At 37.9% G+C, this 22,004-nt stretch overlaps 3 protein-coding genes across 6 annotated transcripts; 1 reads left to right on the plus strand and 2 right to left on the minus strand.

Annotated features, from left to right (window-relative positions):
• Nucleotides 1-1,391: 1,391 nt before the first annotated feature.
• Nucleotides 1,392-2,880, minus strand: LOC103719309 (F-box protein At5g49610). Its single transcript, XM_008808499.4, has 2 exons — nucleotides 2,103-2,880; nucleotides 1,392-2,029 (listed from the first exon to the last, which is right to left on the minus strand). Exons 1-2 carry the CDS (start codon nucleotides 2,730-2,732, stop codon nucleotides 1,985-1,987), a joined length of 675 nt encoding a protein of 224 aa, XP_008806721.2. The 5' UTR covers nucleotides 2,733-2,880; the 3' UTR covers nucleotides 1,392-1,984.
• Nucleotides 2,881-10,889: 8,009 nt separating this feature from the next.
• Nucleotides 10,890-11,676, plus strand: LOC103719312. Its single transcript, XM_008808500.4, has one exon. It carries the CDS (start codon nucleotides 11,007-11,009, stop codon nucleotides 11,430-11,432), a length of 426 nt encoding a protein of 141 aa, XP_008806722.1. The 5' UTR covers nucleotides 10,890-11,006; the 3' UTR covers nucleotides 11,433-11,676.
• Nucleotides 11,677-13,807: 2,131 nt separating this feature from the next.
• Nucleotides 13,808-18,602, minus strand: LOC103719313 (serine carboxypeptidase-like 26). 4 transcript variants are annotated; one of them, XM_039132544.1, is made up of 10 exons: nucleotides 18,248-18,602; nucleotides 17,980-18,087; nucleotides 17,653-17,748; nucleotides 17,449-17,541; nucleotides 16,939-17,027; nucleotides 15,893-16,153; nucleotides 15,596-15,744; nucleotides 15,413-15,508; nucleotides 14,240-14,334; nucleotides 13,808-14,108 (listed from the first exon to the last, which is right to left on the minus strand). In XM_039132544.1, exons 1-10 carry the CDS (start codon nucleotides 18,522-18,524, stop codon nucleotides 13,894-13,896), a joined length of 1,479 nt encoding a protein of 492 aa, XP_038988472.1. In that variant the 5' UTR covers nucleotides 18,525-18,602; the 3' UTR covers nucleotides 13,808-13,893. The 4 variants fall into 4 exon arrangements, with proteins under 4 accessions (XP_038988472.1, XP_038988473.1, XP_038988471.1 ...); XM_039132545.1 differs by having other exon boundaries at nucleotides 14,240-14,345; XM_039132543.1 differs by having other exon boundaries at nucleotides 15,596-15,750.
• Nucleotides 18,603-22,004: the final 3,402 nt, after the last annotated feature.

Genomic DNA, 22,004 nt, shown 5'->3' on the forward strand with positions numbered 1-22,004 from the left:
GCCACCATCACTCCTCTTCTCCTTGGAGATATTTCTTATCTACGTAAAAATTCCCACAGATTTGAGTGAGTACATAATATACACCTTTACTTTTCTTTCATGCAATGTATGAGTAGCCCTTTCCCCTTTGATCCAAAATGGTTAGGGGTCTTTTTTCCCTGGTATACATTTTATCAAAATTTTCTACTCCTAAATCTTCAGCTTGCTTCTTCATACTTGTTTTATGCTCTACCTACTCTATGCCACAGGAACCATCCTGCATTATTTGATATTAGATCCTACACTCATATGGAAAATCATAGATCACATGTCTCTTGTTTAATACCCTTGATCTTCTGTAACCATTTTTCTTCTCCTCGACCTCGCACATTCCTCTTCATCCCTGTTTTTACATATTTTCCCATCTTGAACCTCAAGAACTATCTTAAATATTTGATATTGAAGCCTACACCCACTCAAGCGGAAGATCAGAGTGCCAACTAACAGTTACAAGATAACCCAACAAAGCATCCTAGGCAAAAGAGTGATTGAATACAATCATCAAGAGAAAACAGGTGAAAACTAGAAGCTAAAGGATTTGACCTCATATTTCAACAAGTTTATGATCCTACAAAATTGCAGATTTTATATAGCCCAGCATGGGATTGGATAAGGAAACAAAATCACATCTTTTGACCTGCTTTGTTCATTTTGAGTGTGGCATTATGATCTCGAGTGTAACTGAAATTGAAATGTCTTGATTGGCTTGAACTAGTCACTAGACCCCCAAAAGAAAGTATTAAATTTGGTCTTGCACTAACAAAACATCATCCAAAACCAAAAATTTTAGACATTCCAGAAGAGGACTAGCATACAAACTCTTCATAACATCTCCATGTTTGTTGATCTGGTGATGAGCCTGATCTTTTTCAAAAATCATCATACACCTCGATGAAACCTGTTGGACTTCAATTTTTAACATCCTCCTTCTCCATAGATAACAATGATGAGGATTTCCCACATACTATATAAGGGAGATATTAGAAGGATTATGGCAATAATATCATTTATGCTATGTTGTTTGGGCATGGCAATGTGCTGAGACAATATATGTAGTCCACTATGAAAGCAACAAAGATTTAGCAATCTTTTGTTTTCCTAGGAAGCATTTTATCATTCAACCTGACTAATTATTTTAATTTTAAGTAATAAAATTCATATTTCAATAAAGTTTGTTAAACTAGTACCATCACCCTTTTAACAAGAATATACACGAATATAAAAGATACGAACAAGCAAGTATAAACAAATCTATCAAGCTTGCAATAGCCATCTTATCAACATACTAATTCATAATTTCAATTCTATTTTAGAGAGAGATATCTAATAAAATTAGCATAAAGCATGGTATCTTAATAACCAGTAAGCCACAAGTTCACCAGCAGTCAAGCACTATCCAACAAAACTTGACTGAGGAATTTCATAATTTCATCTGAACCAGAATCATACACATCAGAGTAAAGTAGAAGTGATAAAATAAAAAACTACTTAGACATGTCAATCCATTTACAGCACCTATCCATAGATATATACAATAATACTTATGAAGCAGTCAAAATAAGTATCCAACAGTAATTCCTCTGTTTAAACTCCGCACCTCAATGGCGGCAAGGAAAAAGTGAGGACTTGAAAGCATATGAAAAGAACCACAATGGGTATGTCGAAGCACCTCTCACAGCATATACCTCCTTCCACACCTTGCCACTCCGATCGTACACCAACACCTTCTTCTGCGTCGCCATGAAGATCGCATCTCTGCTCTGGCATATTGGGAACACACTAGCTGTGTATCCATTGATGCATCGGAGATGCACTTTATCCACTAAACTCCATTGGTCAGTCCCATGATCCCTCAAAACCCACACACTCATCCAGACCCCTGATATCTGAACCACCGACACCAACCCTTCCAGCTCCAGAAGATAAATTCTCGAGCCATATCTAGTTAGCAACACCTCATCCGGCAGCCAAATCTTCCCCCAAGCTCCTCCTGTTAAATCAAAAGCAAGAACATAAGTGCAGTTATGTGTCAGCCAATGAAGCGACTTGCTCGAGAACACGACCTGGCTGCGATTCATATGGGTGAATTCTTCGTATAAACACGAAATGGTTCGACTCCAAGCATTGGTTCTGGAATCGAACACCTGGCAGACCAACTGGTCCTGGGGCCGGTAGCCGAAGTGGCGGTGGAAGCCGGCGAGAACCACATGAAATGTCCAAGAAAACGGATCAAATGCAAAGCCGACGAGGGTAGCCTCGTACTCAGGCTGGCACCTGGTGAAGGGCCTCTCCCTCGTCCTCGGCAGCGCTCGGACCTCTCTGGTCATCGGATTACAAACGTAGTAGACCCCTCGATTCCTCATGCTAGCGCAGCAGAATAATCCGTTGCAAGAGGCTCTGATCTTAACCCTATCGTTCAAGAAATCCATTGAAAGCGCTGTCACCTCCCGGAATCGATCGATGAGGACGAGACGGGATGATTGATGGATGGAATCGGGGATTTCGATCAGCAAGGTAGGATCTTTGGCAGATGTTTGGAAGTAGAGGTCGATGAAGTGCTTCTCGGAGGGCAATCGCCGCCATAATTTGCACACGGACTTGAATCTGAAGAGGGATTTGATGGGCAATCTCGCGAGAATTTGAACCACGACGTCGTCAGGGAGGAATCCATTGGGAAAATTGGAGGAATTCATCGGCTTTCCTTTGGATTGGGGGAGAGATTTGGGGTTAAAGAAGGGATTTTTGAGAGAAGATCGAGGCTGAGGTTTGGATGCGGCGGAATGGAGAATCCGCCATTAACGGCCGCTATAAGTGCTCCCATATTGAGAATAATTGGCCCTAATTGCCCATTTCATTTTTCATCAAAAAAATTTTTTTTTCTGAAAAGAAATCTCTCTGTTAGCTGAAAAAAAGTATATTTCTAATTCAACGAATATGTCCTTATTTTTTAATTATTGTTTATCTTTTCTCTTAGTAGCAAATAATAATTGATATGGCAATTATTATTGTATTCCCAAATAAATTCAGTCAAAGAGTTAAATCAGTAAATAATTGTTGCTATTTTAATTGTGGTGATAACATCACCTAGACCGGCTAAATGACTTAATATTCTGACTTAATATTCTCAGTAGATTGTCGCTATAAATCAAAAAATCATTTGAAAACTGAGGCGCCAAAATGCTCCTCAACTTTTTTAGTTTTGTTGGTACTTAACAAAGAGTGAACATTATTTTGAGGATATGGCCATTTCATAGAAACATTGGTGTTTCGTGGCTAGGATGAAATCAATGATTGTTATTTGTTAAGAGTTAGGACCAACTTTTATCCAAATATTTTTTGAAACAAAATAATAGTTATTTATTAACAATGTTAAAATAAATCAATACTCTCTCAAGAAACTGTGTTAATTACATATTCAACTAGACGCTATTGTTGTTGTTGTTATAATAGTATTATCAAAATTAGTACATATTGGCTTGGTAAGAAACTAAATTGGCACCTAGAGAGTTGCTGTTATTATAATAGTATTGTTAACATTAGTACTTATTGGCTTAATATGAATCTAAATTGGCACCTAGAGAGTGAACCTCCACCTGATAAACTTTAACTTGACAACCAATTCAGATTTAAATGGGCAAGACCTAGCCACTTCTTTTAGCTAAGAACATTCTTATAGTTTCATTCTTATACAATTCCATGCTGTTTGGGTCTCTTCCCCCCACTAACCCCTTGCCCTTTCCTCTCCCTCTTTCCCCCTCCTCCTCCTCTCCGATCTGATACTTAGATCGCACATTTTCCTAAATCCCCTGGATGTTAGAGCTTAGGCCCAACGGTTTCATGACGGGCCTGGCCCAAGTCGGGATCTCATCAAGACCGGAATAAATCGGGCCAACTTGGACTTCCAGGCTAAAAATCGGAGTCTGAGCTTAGTCTTTCTTGGGCTGGGTGATCGGCCCTCTCGGGCAAGCCTGGCCCATTTCCAGCTCCGCTATTACCCTTCTCAATTCCACTGGATAAACCCCGATTCTTTCTGGAACAAGGTTAATGGTTCTTAATGATAACCATTAGATGCCACAAAGTTTGCACTCACCTTCATTGCTTCATACAAGCATCAAAGTTTTAAATTATATTTCCATGTTTAAGATACTTTAGATTTATCTACATTATTATTATTATTATTATTTTGAGAACAAAGAGGGATGGAATTCATCTAGAATTGGGTGACTTCACCAACTAACCTACTTGGCACCTCTCTTTATGGTCGCAATAAGCAAAATCTTCGGGGTTTTTTTTTAATAGTGAAAAAAATTGGGGTTTGTGTGAACATGCAACATTCCATCACCCATGCAATGATCATAAGCTCTGTGTAGGTTTTGGTGGACAACCTTGAAGTAGACCTAAAAAATGTGAAACAAGTATATGTAATTCTTTATTCCATGTGCATATAATTTTAATGAAGAGTTGGATACAGAGTTCATTGGTAACAGAATACCAAAAATTAAATTGTAGCTGAAGTTGGACCAATGTGATATGTTTGAATTGGTAAGTTGTCGCCAAAGCCTCAAAGAACTCTCAAAATTTTCGGGTACACATGGTCTAGATGTGGTGACTATGCTGGATAGCAAGAATATGATATCTTGGCTTGCTGGCTAGGAAGGCTTGACATGAGACTATTAATTGGTTGCAGGATCTGCTGTTCAGAAATAGTTTCTTCAAAAAATGATATCCTTTTATTGTTATACTTTCTAATAGGGATGACAATCAGGTCGGATTGAGTCAAATATAGGTCGGATTAGATGAGGGTCGGATCAAAAATTTTCAAATCCAAACTATTTATTAAATAAATAAAAATTTTAAATTTGTTTCCAACTTTTTTATTAAATAGGTAACTCGATCCAACCGACATAACACATTTATTAAATACGTTATAGGAGTTATATAAGTTAGATGGATTTTTAATGGATTAAATGAATTTAAACAAGTTAAACGAGTTAAGCGGGTCAGGTTAAACAAATTAGAAATATATTAAGCTAATTTTGAAAAGATTAAATAGATTTTAAACAGGTTAAACGGATCAGGACATAACCGAATCTAATTATTAAATAGATCAAAATGGGTTAAATATCTCAAAGGTTTAAACTTAAATCCAACTTATTTAATAAATAGATTTAGATAGTTTGACTTATTTACGATCCAAACCTATTTATGTCAAACTCAAATATGCTTAAAATGGATCATTCTCGAGTGGATCGGGTCATAAATTGCTACCTTACTTTCCAGTGGATCCCATATTTGATGAAAGAAAAAAAATGCTGGAATATTTTTTTTTTCCTGTCATCCGGCCCATAACCTGAAGGTTGGTTTTGGTATCTATAACTCGAGACAGAGACATGCTTCTCTGACGACGAGGGCAACTGGAAGTTTACTCCTGAATTCGCACCCACTGTGGGCTAATGTGGTAACATCAAAGTACAAATGGTTCCAAGAGCCACTACTCTCTAGGCCGAAGTAAGTCCCCTGTCTGGAGAGCTATTTGTAGGTGCTCACCTCGTTCAAACTGGCTTCCCATGCATGGTACCTGTTGGGGTTCAAATTTGGCCTGAGGGTGACCATGCCGGAGGAAGCCAAGAAGATGCCGAACAGGACGGAGAAAGGGTGCCACCTCCTGCGCTCCAGGTTCCTTGCACAAAGCCTTGGCCGATGATTCTGGCAAAATCCCTCCGATGGCCAAGTTAACAGTGTTTTTGGAGAAGTTAGGAGGAGTTTCAGAGTGCCTTTCAATGGCCTCTTCTTTCTTATCGAGGGCCTTTCTCTATCTCCTTTTTATAGGATGAGAGTCTCGACCGTTGCCTGAAGTCTCAGGCCAATTTATGATCAGCTGGCCATTAGCTAGAGGCGGCATGAATCATAGAGATCAATCCCGCGGGCAGAGGATTCGAAAAATATATTTTCAGATTTGTTCTGAAAATCCGTCATATCATTCCAAACAGAAGTGGTTGAGGGAGCTTTAGAATGCGTGCGTGCATGCTCCCTCTTGAGGCGTTACCTGATGGTACGCGAGTAGCCAATCACGAATGCCCCGCCCCTCCGAGGCGGCCATCATGATGACCGATTTTTAATATCGTGATTTAGGAAGATCTGCTAAGAAAGCTTCTGGATCTGCCGTGTGGCATGATCTGGCCGCTCGGCCGTTTGGGCAGGCTGATCAGAGCCGTTGAAGTAGGCTATATAAAGCTTTGAGGAGGAACCATTCCTTTTTTGCTGAAGATCCACGGGATCTTCGACAGGATCAAGGTTGACAGGGCCGAGATCGGCTCGACTCTTAGCGGGGTCGAGGCCTGGCCTGCTCGGTAGGAATTGGGTGGTTCCACGCTGGAGTAAGACGATCCATTTTACCTCCTATCAGTACCTATTGGCAATGGCCACCCCATTAAGAAGTTGAGTTGCCCGTGAATTAGAGCTGATCATGGGCCTTCTGGCCCGCCCAGCCCGCCCAGTCCGGCCCGAAATTTTTCGGGCTTGGGCATTAAAAAAAGGCCCATGGGTCGGGCCTGGGCAAGAAAAGCAGCCCGACCAAAAAAATTGGGCCGGCCTGGTCGGGCCATTCTTGCCCATTTTCAGATTCCAAACAAAGAAAAAATCGGGCCTGTCGGGTCGGGCCGGGCTAGACGGGCTTAGAACTAGATTTATAAAGTCGGATCGGGCCTGGACAAAAATTTAAGCCCGACAGTCGGGCCGGGCCTGGGCATAACCATCGGGCCTAATTTCTGCTGTAGAGCCCGGCCCGGCCCAGGTTTTGATCAGCTCTACCGTGAATCAATGATGCCTCCCAAGATATTGAGCTGCCCCAGAGTCAATGATGCCTCCCGAGATGTTAAGCTGTCCTTAAATCAATGATGCCTCCCATGAGCTGCCCCTCAATCAATGATGCCTACCAAGATATTAGGCTGCCCTTAAATCAATGATGCATCCATGGGTAAGCTGCCCACAAACTTCAACAATGTTATTAGCAACAACACCAAAGTTACAACTTCAAGCAAGTAGGACAAAGCCTTTGCTTGACACTGTGTTCTCCTAGGATTTGGTGGAAACAATTTCATTGATTCTTATTCCTATGGACCACCAATAGTTCAAAAATTACATTGAAAAACATTTATTATAGGGACCCATGTAGGAATGCATTCGAAAGATTTTGGATACTTATACATCACCAATAGAGTTAAATAATACCTTTCAGCTAGTTTTTTTGGATGAGAAGAAGTTAAAACAACCTGACCTAAGTCATATCTAATCCAAACATATAAAATCCGATCATATATAACAGCACCCCCCTCAATATTAAAAACAATGCCTTTTCCAACTTGTTGGATGAACCATGGCTTAAACTAATCCCATTCCTTTCATCAGCAACCTCCTCTCCTCCCCTCTCCTTTGGCTCAGTTGTGCTTAAATATTCATGGTTTATCTAAGTGAATGCTTATTTACAATTATAGTATGCAAACTTATTGGCCTCCTTTTGATCACTTATATTTTTAACTATTAAAACAATTGCTATTACGGATCTGACCCGGTCCGATCCCAATCCAAGCCCGAATATCTTGGAGTTTAAACCTGTCTACAATTTTCTTTCAGTCCATCGATCAATTGAATGGGTCCAAAATCATGACCTGAAGGTAACTAGGCGAGGTATGGATCAAGCCTTCCCCCAAAGTCCCACCCATTTGCCGCCCTAATAAATATGATAGCTTTCCAGATCAAAGAAAAAAGGAACAAAAAGTGGGTGGATGTGGTGGTGGTAAGTGGCGCCATTAACGCATTATTTTCTTCCTTCCATCATTGCATGAGCAATGTTGTTGAGACAGCGGCAGATGCAACGCCAACTTTAAAAAGCCTAGAGTCATTAAATGAAATACTTGTCCAGAACACGTTTCACACCTTACTCTTTTTTTTTTTTTTTTCTTTTTCAAGTATATCAGCCGCTTATACTAATCTCGCACGAGCATTGCCATCAAAGTCAAGAAAAAAATACTCTACAGAGATAGAGAAATAGATACAAAGCATGTCTTAAGATGGTTAGGAGCAGAAAATTTACAATGTATCTTTTTGGGCAATGTTTGGATTTATCAAAAGAAAAGGCGAGAGAAAATTATAGACTGAGACATTAAGTTTTTTTCTTTTTCTAAAGTGCTGTGACACTTTAACATATGTTTGGCAAACAAACTGAGAAAGTACTTTTGTGTGACAAAATGACTATAAAGGACATTACCAGTATTATACAATAGAGCATAATAGAATATAATATGTATTAATACATAAATATATGATATAGTATAATATTAATGTAATGTAATATAATATTATTATAATATAGTACTATAACATTATGTATTATAAAATAATAATTAATATAATATTAAATTATTTAACATAACATATCAATGTATTATGATATAATGTAATATACTATTATATTTATAGTATAATATAATAATAAATATATAAAATATTATAATTATTAGTGTAAATTAATTTTTCATCCTTCTAATAACTATTTATCTCTCTAACAAATTTTCTAACTAGGTGATAAAATTGGTTAACTTATTACTAATATTTTTATTTATTTATTTATTTAGATCAGATTATTTGCTACTCACTCATTATTTTTCTTTTTATTTATTTATTTTATTTATTTATTATTTTATTTCATTGAAATATAGAGGGGTCACTGGCCATGGGTAGTGGCCGGCATGGTGGCTGCCACCATGGGCAGCCACGAGCTCCCAAAACAAAACAAAAAAGAAAAAAAAAGAAAAAGAAGAAGGAACAGAGGCGGCGGCGTTAAGAGGAAGAAGAAGATAGAGAGGGGGAGGGGGAGAATGGGTGAGAGAGGAAGAGGCGAGATGAGAATTTTGGAGGAAAAAAGTGCGATTTAAATTAGGATATTTTGGTCCAAAAAATAGCTTCCCGACAAAGCTGAAAATAACGTTTTCGAAAAGCTCCAAATTGGAGCTTCTCTCCAAAAGCTGCTTTCAACTTCCCGCAAAAGCTGAAATAGCTTTTCAAAAATTTTACCAAACACTATTTTTTATCTAAAAGTACTTTTGGAGGGTCAGAAAGTACTTTTTGGCCCTCCAAAAGCTCTCCAAATATGGCCTTAGCATGTTTTGGTTCTATTTGGATTCTCCTTAAAAAGCTTTTAGCATGTTTTGGGTGACATAGAAACAGATTCTGAATGATTCTTTTTTTAATAGCTTTAGGTGCTTTGAAATGATTGATGGGTAAGGACAAATGTCGATTCTTAGAACAATCCTACGTACAGGGGGATCAAAAGGTCGCATGCAGAAAGAGAAAAACACATGTTGACATTGTCCGTTGGGTTAACATTCTTGTTACATTAGAAAAAACAAAATTTTTCATTTAAATATTTATTTTAAAAAATTAATTTTTAAAAATATAATATATTAAAAAAATATTTTAGTATGTTTGATTGATTACGAGAAAATAGTCCATCTAAAAGTGGTATAAAACACATATTATACTCTTAATAAAAAAAAAAAAGTGTATCCATTGATTTTCATGGCTTATGAGTACTTTTAAAAAAAAATACTAATTTCTAATAGAAAAATAGCTTTTTCATGTCTTTAATGATTTTTTTTTAATGAAACAAAGATAACTTATTTTCATAAAAATGCTATTTTCTAATCTTTCTTCTTTAAAAACTCCAACCAAATAATATTTTTTTGTTTTCCTACTCACCATACTTTTTCTCCTCCTTCTCTTACGAACCAAATGAGAACATTTCTTTTAAGTTGAAGGGTGAGCATGTGTTCCAAGCCTGGTACAAATACATTGATTCAAAAAAAATAATTAATATCAAGAAAATACTTTGAAAAAGCAAAATGACGGTAATAAATATTCAATGGTATTATATTTATATGATCTACTCTCATAATACTCTCAGCATACACAAATACACACATTCATGCATGTAAAAGAGCGGTGCATGCATAGGTAATTTATGATAAGCAATAGAGAGAGGATGGTATTTATATACCTTATTTTATTATTTTGAGCATAATTATGTTCATTGGAAGTTAGCTACAACTTAGAAATTAGCTATTATCACAAGAAAAACATGATTACAAGACATTCAAAGCGAAACGGCAACGGTGCGGACAAGTCCACGTTTCAATTTATTCTCCCAACTACACCAATTTATTGTGATAAGACAAAATCATCAAAGTGCCCCTCCTTGTGCATAAAATCACCATGACGCCATCTGCAGCATATTTGTGGTTATGAAATTATAGATGATTAAGCTAAAAGCAAGCCAGTTCAGGTTGAATTAAAATGAGAAAAAATTGCTCTAAAGCATTTTGGCTATCTGCATGGCACTCTAATCAACATAACAATCTGATGATTATAAGTATAACACCACCAAAGTACTGTTCTGATGTATATGTCCCTATTAGTGTAAGGTCTCAAAGAAAGTTGGATTGGGGCAAAATTACATTAATTACAAAGGCAAAATGTATGGCATAAGTTTCTGAAGAATTATGAAAAAATATATTAGAGCTATATTTTTTAAAGAAATTAGAATTACATTTAAACATCTATGGAATTACATAACGAGAAGGCATCCAATTAGTACTTCTTTCTGAGATTTCTAAGAATAATAGCGACATCTCATGCCAGCTGACTCACAATTTAAAGATCACATTCCGGATTTCTTAGCTTTGGTATGGTTGGGACAATGTGTCCAAGTCAAGCATTACCTTGCCTCCCAACCACCTATGTCATCATCACATACATAAGAATGGTAGAGGTAGAAGCGAAATTATTTGGAAATTTCTGGGCAGTTGGATCACCAATTTCTTATATTAACACAGTCGCACTCCCTCTTGCAGCCCCACCCCAAGTCCCACACAAAGGAAGCCCACCTGCAAGGTGACAAAAGAGCCCAAAAGATGACTCTCATCACAGAGGAGCTCAAGGCCAAGGCTGAGGTCTACTATGGCGATGAGATCTGCCAAGAGAAGTCCAAGTTCCTCCTCCAAGAAGTAAGCCTCCCCAGGGGCCTCCTCCCCTTGAAGGACATCATAGAGTGCGGCTATGTGGAGGAGACTGGCTTTGTTTGGCTCAAACAAAGGAAGAAGATTGAGCATTGCTTTGGCAAGATAGGGAGGCTGGTCTCCTATGGCCCTGAGATAACTGCCTATGTGGAGAAGTGCAAGATCAAGAATCTGACTGGTGTGAAGGCCAAAGAGCTCTTGATTTGGGTCAGTCTAAACGAAATCTCCGTCAACGACCCGCCGACCGGGAAGCTGACCTGCAAGGGCCCTGCAGGGTTTTTCCGGACCTACCCGACGTCGGCTTTCGAGCTCGAGGAGTAGAAGAAGATGGAGGCAATGGTGCCTCCCTTGGACCAAGCTTCACCAGTGCTTTCTTAAGAAGATATCATCCTTCTAGGTTAAAGTGGTGCACTTGGCTCCACATTTACTGTTGCTTCCCTTTCCTAAGCAGTATGGCTATCTAAGTTATTTGTTACATGTGATGCTTTATAACTGGTCTTTGGCTCTATGCCATATGCGTTCTTATCTTGTTAGTGGATGTTTGTGCATGTCTCTTTACCTCTTACCTTTTTTTCTTTCCTTCTCTTTTGCTTTTCACTTTTAGCCTTGATGGCAACATATATATATACTTCTTTCCATATGATAAGAGTTTTATTTTTCTGAACAATTCCATATGATAAGTGATTAAATTTCAGCTACAACAGATCATGTAACCAATCTGTTTATACCTTCTTGGTATAACAACCCATCTTGACCTCTTGTAACAACTCCAGATTATACCAAGCTATATTATCTCTTACCAACATATATATCCATAACTTGGACGTATAAGCTATATCATATCTTTCATGTTGATAATTAAAAGAAAAAAAGCTGGAGAACCAATAAAGAAACCACTCCCTAAGAAATGCAGAAGAATCTTGTGCTAAGATGAAGAAATGCAGAAGGTTCTGCGTGAATGAGGCAGCTGAATTCCAATCATTAAAGGGATAGTTTCATCACCCAGCAAAACTTGGATGAAGGTAAGACGATCGCTTTCAATTTACAGATTGCTACTCCCTAGCCATGTAGCCTTACCAAATGCTTCAGAAAGACCATGGTGAAGTGCCCTTGGTATGAGTTTCAGAAAAGAATAATCCTTTTGTTGCGATAAAGCATTTAAATGTGCAGTTCAAGACATCCTAGCGGCACAGAAGAACCTCTAAATCTACGCATGCTTCCATATTCCTGTACAAATTGTTTCATGACACAGCCCATCACAATCCATGCCTTAGATCCATAATATTCAATTTGCTTCAATACAGTCCATATGAATACTATGTAATTCGTATTCGTGTTTGGTTTTTGGTTGCTGAATAAGGCCCTGTTTAGCATTGCTTTTTGTTGGTGTAGTCCCTCCTCATGTGGGACTCACCTTATTTGAAAATTTAAAAAAAATATAAGATAATATGGCAGTGTTTTTGTTTTCCAAAATAGCTTAGCCTGGTAGTATAGTAACCATGAGAAACCGAGTAACATGGGCTATAGGAAACAGAAAAGAAAATAAGAAAGAAACGGAGAAGAAAAAGAGAAATAAAAGGGTGCTACATTATCGGATGATCAGATAGTTGATTTTATCTAGATTTGACTGAATTTCAGTATATTGTTTCCAACATTGAGAGCTACAGTTTGAAAGCTAACCAAAGATATTATTTAGATTTCTTAATTTTGTATAACTACTCAAGATCATAATTTTGTCTACCCTCCGAATTAAGATTTGTTATCCTTGCTAGGTGAAGAGTTCAAATCCAATCTAATCTAATCATTGATACAATGAACGGGCCATGATCAGCTATAAAACGACTTTTATAGCAAGGTCCACTAATTTACATAAGCTGCGGGCCTACTTTGTTCTAATATTATTTATGATGACTAAAAAAGACCAGTCAAAAAATATTATTTTAGCTCATTGGCCCGTACAAAGACTAAACATATACGTGCAATGGTCCTTTCACAACAATCCTTTTCAACTCTGAATATATTTTCTCCTATTGGGGAGATGGAGAATTTTAATACCGAAGGACTCGTTATATATATATATATATATATATCCTCCATCCTTATGTGTAAGCCAACTGAACTCCCACCAGGATCTTGATCCATTACTCTTCAACCAATTCTGTTGCCCAACTACTCTTCTGGGTGTGCCGTTCTTCTTAGCATGTCATCGCTCCAAATACTACATCATTAGAAGAGTCCACTCTTCCAAAAATCATTAAAGGGATAGTCTCATCGCCCATCGTTATAAGAATCCACTCAACTGTAATTAGGTACCATACATACTGCATGATGATAATATAATTGTTATGCGCCGGTACCGCAGTATCTGATTAATCTTGGTTCAAATATATTAGAGAAAGGATTAGAAGTATGCCTATGCCTACTAAGATAAATTTGACCTCAGCAATCTTGGTTTTCAGAGACATGGCGAGGTCTTGGCAGTTCACATGCACAGCTTTAAGTGGGCCTATTGGCATCCCTAATGGAATTACTGACAGCTGAGATATACTTCAGCCAGGTTTAGGCCTAGATATTGGCAAGCTTCCAAGGGCATAGTTCTCCTTACTGTTGAGGTCCAGCTTGGACACAGCCTTGCAATAGCCCCACTTGCTGTAGGTTGCACAAATAAGAATTTCATGGCACAAACAACAAGAAACTGAGCTTTACAAGCAATTTTACTTTTTCTCCGCTGACCAACAAGCAGTTCTTTCTCATGGCCTCATTCCAAATTCCCCATGCCCTTTCAACACATATACAAATGCATTCTGTCAAGGAAGAAAGAGAAGGCATACAATTGTGAGCATGGAGATATCACTTGTGTTTGGGGAGCTGTTGGCCCATCAAAAAGGTGTTGATGAGCACAAGGGCCTCTGCAGGCATGCTGAGAGGCACCAAATGGCCTGCTCCTCTGACTGTTGCCATGGTCAGCCCTTGGTACTCCACAAACCTCCCACCAACCTGCAGTTGCAGAACTCCAGCATCAGTCATCAGAAAAGCTGAATCTTTTCATGTGAATGCTATGCTCAGAGTGGCTCCCAGTCTCTCTGGCTCAGAGATGCTGTTCTATTTTAGTGTTTGATTTAACTGACCTGGTTGTTGTGATACCAAGGCTGCCACTGAGACTTGAGGGGGAGGCCCAGAGATTCCACACAGTATCTTGTCCCAATTACTGGAACCCTGCCATCTGTGTCTCCACTTCACGAGACCAAAAGAAACAGGTGAATGGAAAGATAGATGCATGAAGAAAACAACAAGCACTAGTAACCAACTATGCCAGCTCTGTGGGAATCTGCTCAAAATTTATGTGATGCAGCAAACCTTTCTCTCACTCTCTCTCTCTCTCGCTCACCACCATCACAACAAACAATAACAAATTATCCACTTGCTGTTGTCTTCCTTTTTTAAATATTTCTTTTTAACTATTTCATCTCTAGAAAAAAAATCTTTTAAAACAGAGTCACTACCGAAGTATGTGAACCCATGGGTCCAAGCGAGTGAGAGAGACAAGCTCTAGAATCAAAACAACCCAAGCTAAATCATATGTGATCTCTTCTTGGAAAGGTTACAAAGGAGCAGCCCAGATATCCTGTGATCTGTATATTTATTCAAATTCTGCGGTTCACCGCATTAGTGATCAACATTCAGTTTTAACTCTAGACCAATTATATGCCGAAAGTTCGAAATTAAGTTTAATTTAGATGAGGCTTGTAGCGAATTATGAATCATGTACTCATATTCAATATGACAGGTAAACAATGCCATGCAAGCAAAATCATATGGTTAGCTTCAAGTATTTTGTAAGTCAAATAAGGATGGTGCAGGGACAAGAAATTTTACCGATACAAAATTCTTTTGATTGTTCTCATTCATTATGTGCAATGTTCTGCGTGTCATGATTTAGTGTAAAGTTGGATAACATGTTTGAATTAGCTCCAAAAAAGGTCTGAAATCATTATGTGAAGGCAGGAATGATCTGATATAGGAGTTTTTTCCAAAACCTATTTTATTCTAGATTCTTAGTGTCTTCTCAGATCATACTTTGTCGGTTCAAAAAGTCCCCTTGCTTCTTAAAAGATTTATTTTCACACAAAGCAGACAATGATCATCTTGCTTTTCCACTAATTTAAAATGAAAAGAACGAAAGCAAGAAAGAAAGAATCATACGAATTCTTGCTTTTCCTTTACGTGAATGAGTGTGTTTTGGGCTAAAGTTGACGGAGACAAAAAGGAAGAATGAGAGTTAAAAAGGGTACAGACCATACCTGTAAACCCATATCCTTAGGCCAGCTTTGATGAGCTTCGAGTAGATTGGAAGCACAGAGGATACAGTGAAGTTGTACGCGTTCAATATGGAATCACTGATAAAAATATTGAAATCAATAAATTCCTACCCATGCAAATGATATATATATAACATGACAGGGTTCTTTAGTAGGTAAACTCACTTGCAAACTTGCCACGTTCCATTAATCTTTCCACCAACATGTGCATGAAGTGATTTCTGCACATCAGGCTTATTGAAGTATTCCTCAGCATAGTTTGAGAAACATGGATCATAACCCGAGTACATTCGAAGTTTCCTTAAGAAACTTCTCTGCATCTTCAAAAACATTTTTCACTGATGTCAGCCTAATCTCAAAAATAATCAACTTGGCCTACATATAAATAGAGAAACAATTGTGCAATATCTCATATCAAGGTTCTAATTACTTTGTTTGATCATGATATGTTTCACAAGTCACCTTAGCATTAGTTTCATAGGTCGACGATGATGCTTGAGCAAGGTTACACTTAGGTGCATAAATATTGTAGATGTCGATGTCTTTGTACTGATCAAAGACCATGTTCATGGCATTGCTGCATTCATGTGTCCAGTTGAAGAGCCTGAAATCACAAACCTTGTTTACAAGCCTGTATGCTCGATCAGACACGACCGTATGGCTCCATGCGTACTCCACCAGTCCCTTCGAGTCATAGTAATCATCGGTTTCAGGATTACCAACCTGCAATCCATCCATTGGAATGTGGAATACAGGTGAAAGCAAACAGATGATCAGTCAACTGAGGCAGGTTGACTTTGAGGTAGGAATAACTATTTTCACAGCAGGAGAAGGAGACTTTTAGTTGCTCGCTATCTGTAAGCTTGTGAGGACAATGCCAGAGTTGCTAAATGTCTTAGAGGAATAATATCAAGCGCAAAACCATTGTACTAAAACCAAACCTGTTTGTCTAGTTTAAGCTGCATGTGAAGTGGGAGGATGTGAGTAGATGGAACTGAGTTTGGACTGGACCACACTTAGCATGATTTGGATCTAATCTGTACCCAAAGTTGAGACCTCTAGAATGAGATGGGTCTTAAATTACAAGCCAAAATCCAACCATGCAATACCTCGCAAAATAAAGCTTGTCTCAGCTAGCTTCGTCAAAGTCAAGAAAAGTTAGCGCAAAAACAACCGAGTCTCAACTCCTTCAACTTTAGAACCTGTCAAACTTAACTAAAGAAGCAAACTAGCTACCCAATCTACCTAGCAAATTGGTTCCATTCTTCAAGTTGGATCAAAGAAGGCAAGATGCAGACCAACCCGATCCACTCGCAAGCATAATTTGATTGTCATGTTACACATGGTTGTGCATCTTTTATATGCTGGAGTATTCACATTTTCTTTGTTATTATTTGTCTTTTGGATTATATGGATGCTGAAGGGTGCAAGGAAACATATGAATGACTGTATAGACAAAAAATGTAAGTTTCCTAGGTAGAAACAGATGGTAGATCTTTAAAACTTACAATGAAGCCTTTCAAGTTGATATATGGGTAGTTTTTTCTGTCCTTGTTGCGGTCATAGACAAGCTCAGCTAGCTGGGGCACATAGTGACCTGCAAGAAAGAGTACTATTTTCTTCTGACTCGAAAAAAGAGAACTATATGGATGGTTACCAATGCCTTGTTTTACTAATAAAAAAAAAAAGAAGCTTTTATGGGTATTGAAACAAGAGGGCCCATCCACTACCCTGAGGATTGATTTGACTTTTGGATGGTATCCAAAGAAAAGTTTAGCTAAAAGACAATGGGACACACTGGCTTCTGGCTCCTTCAAAGAAAAAGAAACTAAGAGTCACTTTGTCTTTTCGGCTTTTTTTTTTACCAGGGTCCTTAAAGTGGCCCTGCCCCACTTTTTTACCCAGTAATCTTCTATGATCCATCAATTAATTGCACAAGCTGACGTGTAACAATTAATTCAGCAGTGAAGCAAAATTAGAGTGTTGGTTGCTTTGGTGAGGCTAGATTTTAGCCTTACCTGCATAGCTCTCTCCTGATATATAGAAGTCTTGGGCTTGGTACTGGGGAAACATTCTGAACCAATTCAGTAGAAAGCTATAAGCATCCTCCGCTGCAATGGTCACAACCAAGGGAAAAAAGTAAGTTTGATTTATACACCATCAACTTTTACATGCATACGAACATATATGGCATCTTTCAAACAGATTGGAAAATTGATTACCCACAAATCCATCTTCTAGTTTGTTCAGGTCAGAGGGAGTATTGGTGTAGGAGAACCCTACTCCAATTGGGGACTCTAAGAATAGCAAATTTGCTTCTGCAAGAAGGGGAACACCAAAACATTTGAGTTGCTGACAGTTATAAATACCATAACATAGTCTTAAAAATATATACTTAAATTTGAGAGAGATATCTTAATGTGTTTGCTTTGAGACTTTAAAAAGTCCAAAAAAAACAGATTGATGGATCCATTAACTTACTGTAGGAGAGCACAAAAGTGACATGAATTATAAAAGGAATTGCAAATGCTGTAGGATTGTCATAAGACCTTTATTCCAAGCATATTTATTGAACTCAAGCCCTGTTCCATGTCTCTTAACCCTGAGAGGACCCAGCTCCACAGCTGCCCCATAGCCTATTGATGAACAACCAGGGCCTAGAAAACAAGAGGAAAGAAGAAAAAAAAAAGAAGAAAGGAAACTTCCTTTTTGAGGTCGAAACACCAACTCCGGTTCAAACTATAAAAGATGATTAAATGCATATGGTATGGCTATTTATTGCTCATGATTGTTGAGGATGAAAAAAAAAATGATTACCTCCATTGAGCCAAAGAAGAAGAGGTCTCTTGGAGGGCTCACTTTGAGCCTCAAAGAACCAATAGAAGAGGGCCCTCCCATTCTCTCTGTTGACTGTTATGTAGCCTGAGAAATGTGAGAGGGATGGGCTCTTGGGTTGGCCAGGGAGATTATATACTCTATCAGACTCTTGTTCATCTTGGTATAGTTCCTCTTCTTGCAGAGATTTAATGCTTTTGATCAAGGAAAGAAAGAAGAGTATGGTAATGAGGGTGGCAAAGATAAAGAAGGGTCTCATGGGAGATGTCAAAATTTCTGAACTTATGAATTATAAGTGTAGAAAAAGGAGGGATAAGCCGGGGATGGTTGGGGTGGTGAGAATCATACTTATATGGTGTTTCTGTACGTGGATATCATATCATATCATATCATAATCAGTATAGGGAACCACAAGGTTTGTCCCTGTTGTGACAGGGCCACTTAGGGAACAAAAATAGTCACATGATATAGTTGAGCATTCCGAAGAGCTATAAGATGGGACCACAATTTGATCTTGCCAACTCCAATCTGGATAGCAATAGTAGGACTCTTCTCTTATCAACTTTAGAATATAATGGTAGTTAAATTTTTTAGTGTGCTTGACTAATTGTAGTGCATCAGTTTCAAAAATTCAAGGAAACTGCATGCATAGACTTGGATTGATGTTTTATTGATGCTTGCAAAGATGGCACTCATAAGTCAAGCGTTCAAAAGAGTTGTACTTGTGCATGGAAGAGTGAAAAATTCATCACAAGCTTGAAAAAAGTTCAGAATTTTAAGCATAAGAAATGACTGAATTGTGAAATTGGTGAAGTCATTATCTGCAAATATTGGAGGGAGCAAAAACAAGACAAAAACAGCAACACTAGATAACAAGTCATGAACTGTTGGCGAACACTTTACCCTGCATGAGTGGCGGAGCTTACAGAGAATTAGCAGATTGGTGCAGTCAACTTGTATAGATCGATTTCATAAGCAAATCCTGATCGAAGCATTCTTACACTTTTGATGCTTCATTTATCTGGAAGAATCTAAGACCTTTTCCACCATTTAATTGCTCAAGTTCCAATGCCAGTTGAAAACATACGGCAATCAGATAATGCGTGTGAAAAATCTTCAACATCAATAGAGATATTGAAGTAGTCAAAATGCATTTGTAAATATCCGTATGGGTTAGTCCCACATCAGATATGCACTGATAAATCTTGGGTATTTATATAAGATTGGAAAATCCAAATAATATTTTCCAACTAGTTTTTTTGGATAAAATCCTGGATCCTAACAAATAGTATCAGAACGGATCCGATTCATAACTGATGTAGACTAGGGAGCACCATAGCACAAGCCCATTTAGGTTCGTAAATTAATTGTAATTTTTGTGATTGAAATTAAATAAATTTTAGATCCTTAGCTCAGCAAGGAATGCCATGATTTAAGCAAGAAAAATATATGAGGACTCTTGCAGGCGTATGTTCAATTCCATTTTAGCTATGCACTAAATAAATATTAAGTACTTATACAGAGCCAAAGAACCAGGTAATATTTTTCAGCTAATTTTTTTGGATAAGGTCCTGAATCATGACAACATTGACTGGGGATCACGAATCAAGAATCTTGTGAAATCTCTATAGTGCTGGAGAGTAACTTTTGTTGGATATATCCTTCAGTCCTAATTATTCTTTCTTTGCAGACCATTGAAGAGCATATGCAAAAGCCTATTTGAGTCATTCAATTTCTTAGTAATCACTCTTAAAATACAAATGCAAGCATTAAGGATTGTGAACCGGATCCAAAGTTCCCAAGGTTACCTTTCTCTACCTGCAAATATTAACTCGGATGCTTAATTCAAAAGTTTCGATTTAGCTCTGGACTCCATCAAGCGATCTCCATGTGTCGGTTGCTCAATGAGAGATTTTGGCTACAATTAATCTTAGGTCAGGTGCATCTAGCTTTATTCATCTAATCAAGTGTAGATCCGGACCACTAGTAGGATTAGGTTACTTGATCTGGACCAAGATACACTCTCAAACTGTATATACTTTTCCTGAAAAAGATGCCATTCAACTGTTATATATTCTTCTGAGGACAAAATGGAGGACTGTCCCTTCTTCCTCATTTCAAGGCTAATGCTGAGAAGCCTCTTTTCCAGAGGTGGCTACGTTAAGGCTTCCATTACAATCTCCTAAAGACCCATCATACAAGGAGGCTACCCTGACCCTGTGCATCAATGTCTGGACAAGAGAACCCCCCTATCTTGATGGATATCCCCACTAGAATCTCAGGACTTTTCTGAACTTTTCATAGGTTGCAAGACTTTTCGAAAAGTATGAAGGCTGAAAGCTGAACACTAGCTACCGTCCAATGCTCTGGCAAAAAATAAGAGAAAGAAGCAAGATTAGGATTTAGGAGTACAAATTTGTGGGATAGCCTGACATCCGAAAAGCAAACAGAGAGCTCATATTTGTAAACTAATCCAATTTTGAAAAAAAGTTATGGTAAACTTGACTCAATTGGGGAAAAGAAAATTTTTTTTCAAGCCGCTCAATGCGAATTCTTCAAAAAAAATAAAAAAATATAGAAAACTCGTTGATCTAAAACTGATGTATACAACTCTATTTATAATAATGAGGTCCATCTCACAGATGAGTCCTAAAGCTTAGCTCAATGATGAAATTACTTTTAAATCCACTGCACCATCATACATATAACATCTATTGTGTACAACCAAATTAATCTCATTGACTGATGGTGCAACCCAATTTGAAATTTGTGCAGACTTTTTCAGCATGAATCCCTGAAGTGTGGTTACACTGACTTAAAGCCAATCAAATCTCTCTCTCTCTCTCTATCTATCTATCTATCTCTCTTATCACTCACACACACAGCTAATTGGTGGCTTACCAACAGTGGCTAGAAAGCATATTTGGGGCGGCTCAAGAAACGTCAACCATGAGGGCATCTCCATAGTGAGTCCCGGGAAGGAGATGTTGGCCTTTGAATGGTGACTGATTTCTGAGTTAAAATCTATATCTTTGTGTTGGTTTGTTCTGGATTCTCAGTCGTCTCGAAGACCGTGAGAAAGCTACTAAGAGAAAAAAATTAACACTAAAAGACATCTTTTTTTTGCATGGGTCTGAAAATTCAAAATACTTTGGGCATCAAGAAGAAGCTTTGTTTTGTTTGGTTGCTTGGCAGTACATAGATAAGAGCATTGAATAGTTAAAAAGCCAAAATTTTCTGGTTCATGATACAACATTTTGATAATAAGCACACTCACAATAGACAAATCAATAAAGGTGGTGTCACTTGAATTGGTTCCTAACCTTCAAGACATGTAACAAGAAAAAAACTTGGAGAAGCATTCATTTACATAGCCATTGCTCTAAAAAGGAAGTGTATCCCGTAATAACAAAATATAAATTGGATTGAATACCAGCGGTTGATACAAAACGTCTGCCAGGGGTGCATTTTAAGACTCGCCAAGAAGCTTCAAAGAGTTCCTATAAGCCCCCGCTTCAGTGTATTGACTCAAAAAAAAAACTTCCCATTGAAGAAGCCTTATGTTCTAAGAAAGAGACATTTTGGTTCTTTGCTGTTTATGAAGCAAGGTTCAAAGGTCAAGAGGCTGAAGATGTTAGAATAATTTCAAAATATGGGCTTACACTGATTGCGTATTTTTGTTTTATAAAACGGGTTAGACGTATGGATCAGAATGGTACTATGGTTAAGCCCAATAGAA

The sequence above is a fragment of the Phoenix dactylifera genome, chromosome 12 (genome assembly GCF_009389715.1).
Source record: "Phoenix dactylifera cultivar Barhee BC4 chromosome 12, palm_55x_up_171113_PBpolish2nd_filt_p, whole genome shotgun sequence".
Lineage (NCBI taxonomy): Eukaryota > Viridiplantae > Streptophyta > Magnoliopsida > Arecales > Arecaceae > Phoenix > Phoenix dactylifera.

Excerpts from the sequence above, each read along its gene's own strand:
- LOC103719312 (XM_008808500.4), top strand. The coding sequence starts at position 11,007 with ATGACTCTCATCACAGAGGAGCTCAAGGCCAAGGCTGAGGTCTACTAT.
- LOC103719309 (XM_008808499.4), bottom strand. The coding sequence starts at position 2,732 with ATGAATTCCTCCAATTTTCCCAATGGATTCCTCCCTGACGACGTCGTG. Across the intron at positions 2,030-2,102 it reads CCCATATGAATCGCAGCCAG|GAGGAGCTTGGGGGAAGATT; the intron begins GTCGTGTTCTCG and ends TTGATTTAACAG.
- LOC103719313 (XM_039132543.1), bottom strand. The coding sequence starts at position 18,524 with ATGAGACCCTTCTTTATCTTTGCCACCCTCATTACCATACTCTTCTTT. Across the intron at positions 18,088-18,247 it reads TCTTCTTTGGCTCAATGGAG|GCCCTGGTTGTTCATCAATA; the intron begins GTAATCATTTTT and ends CTTGTTTTCTAG. Across the intron at positions 15,751-15,892 it reads CCTATGAAACTAATGCTAAG|ATGCAGAGAAGTTTCTTAAG; the intron begins GTGACTTGTGAA and ends ATGTTTTTGAAG.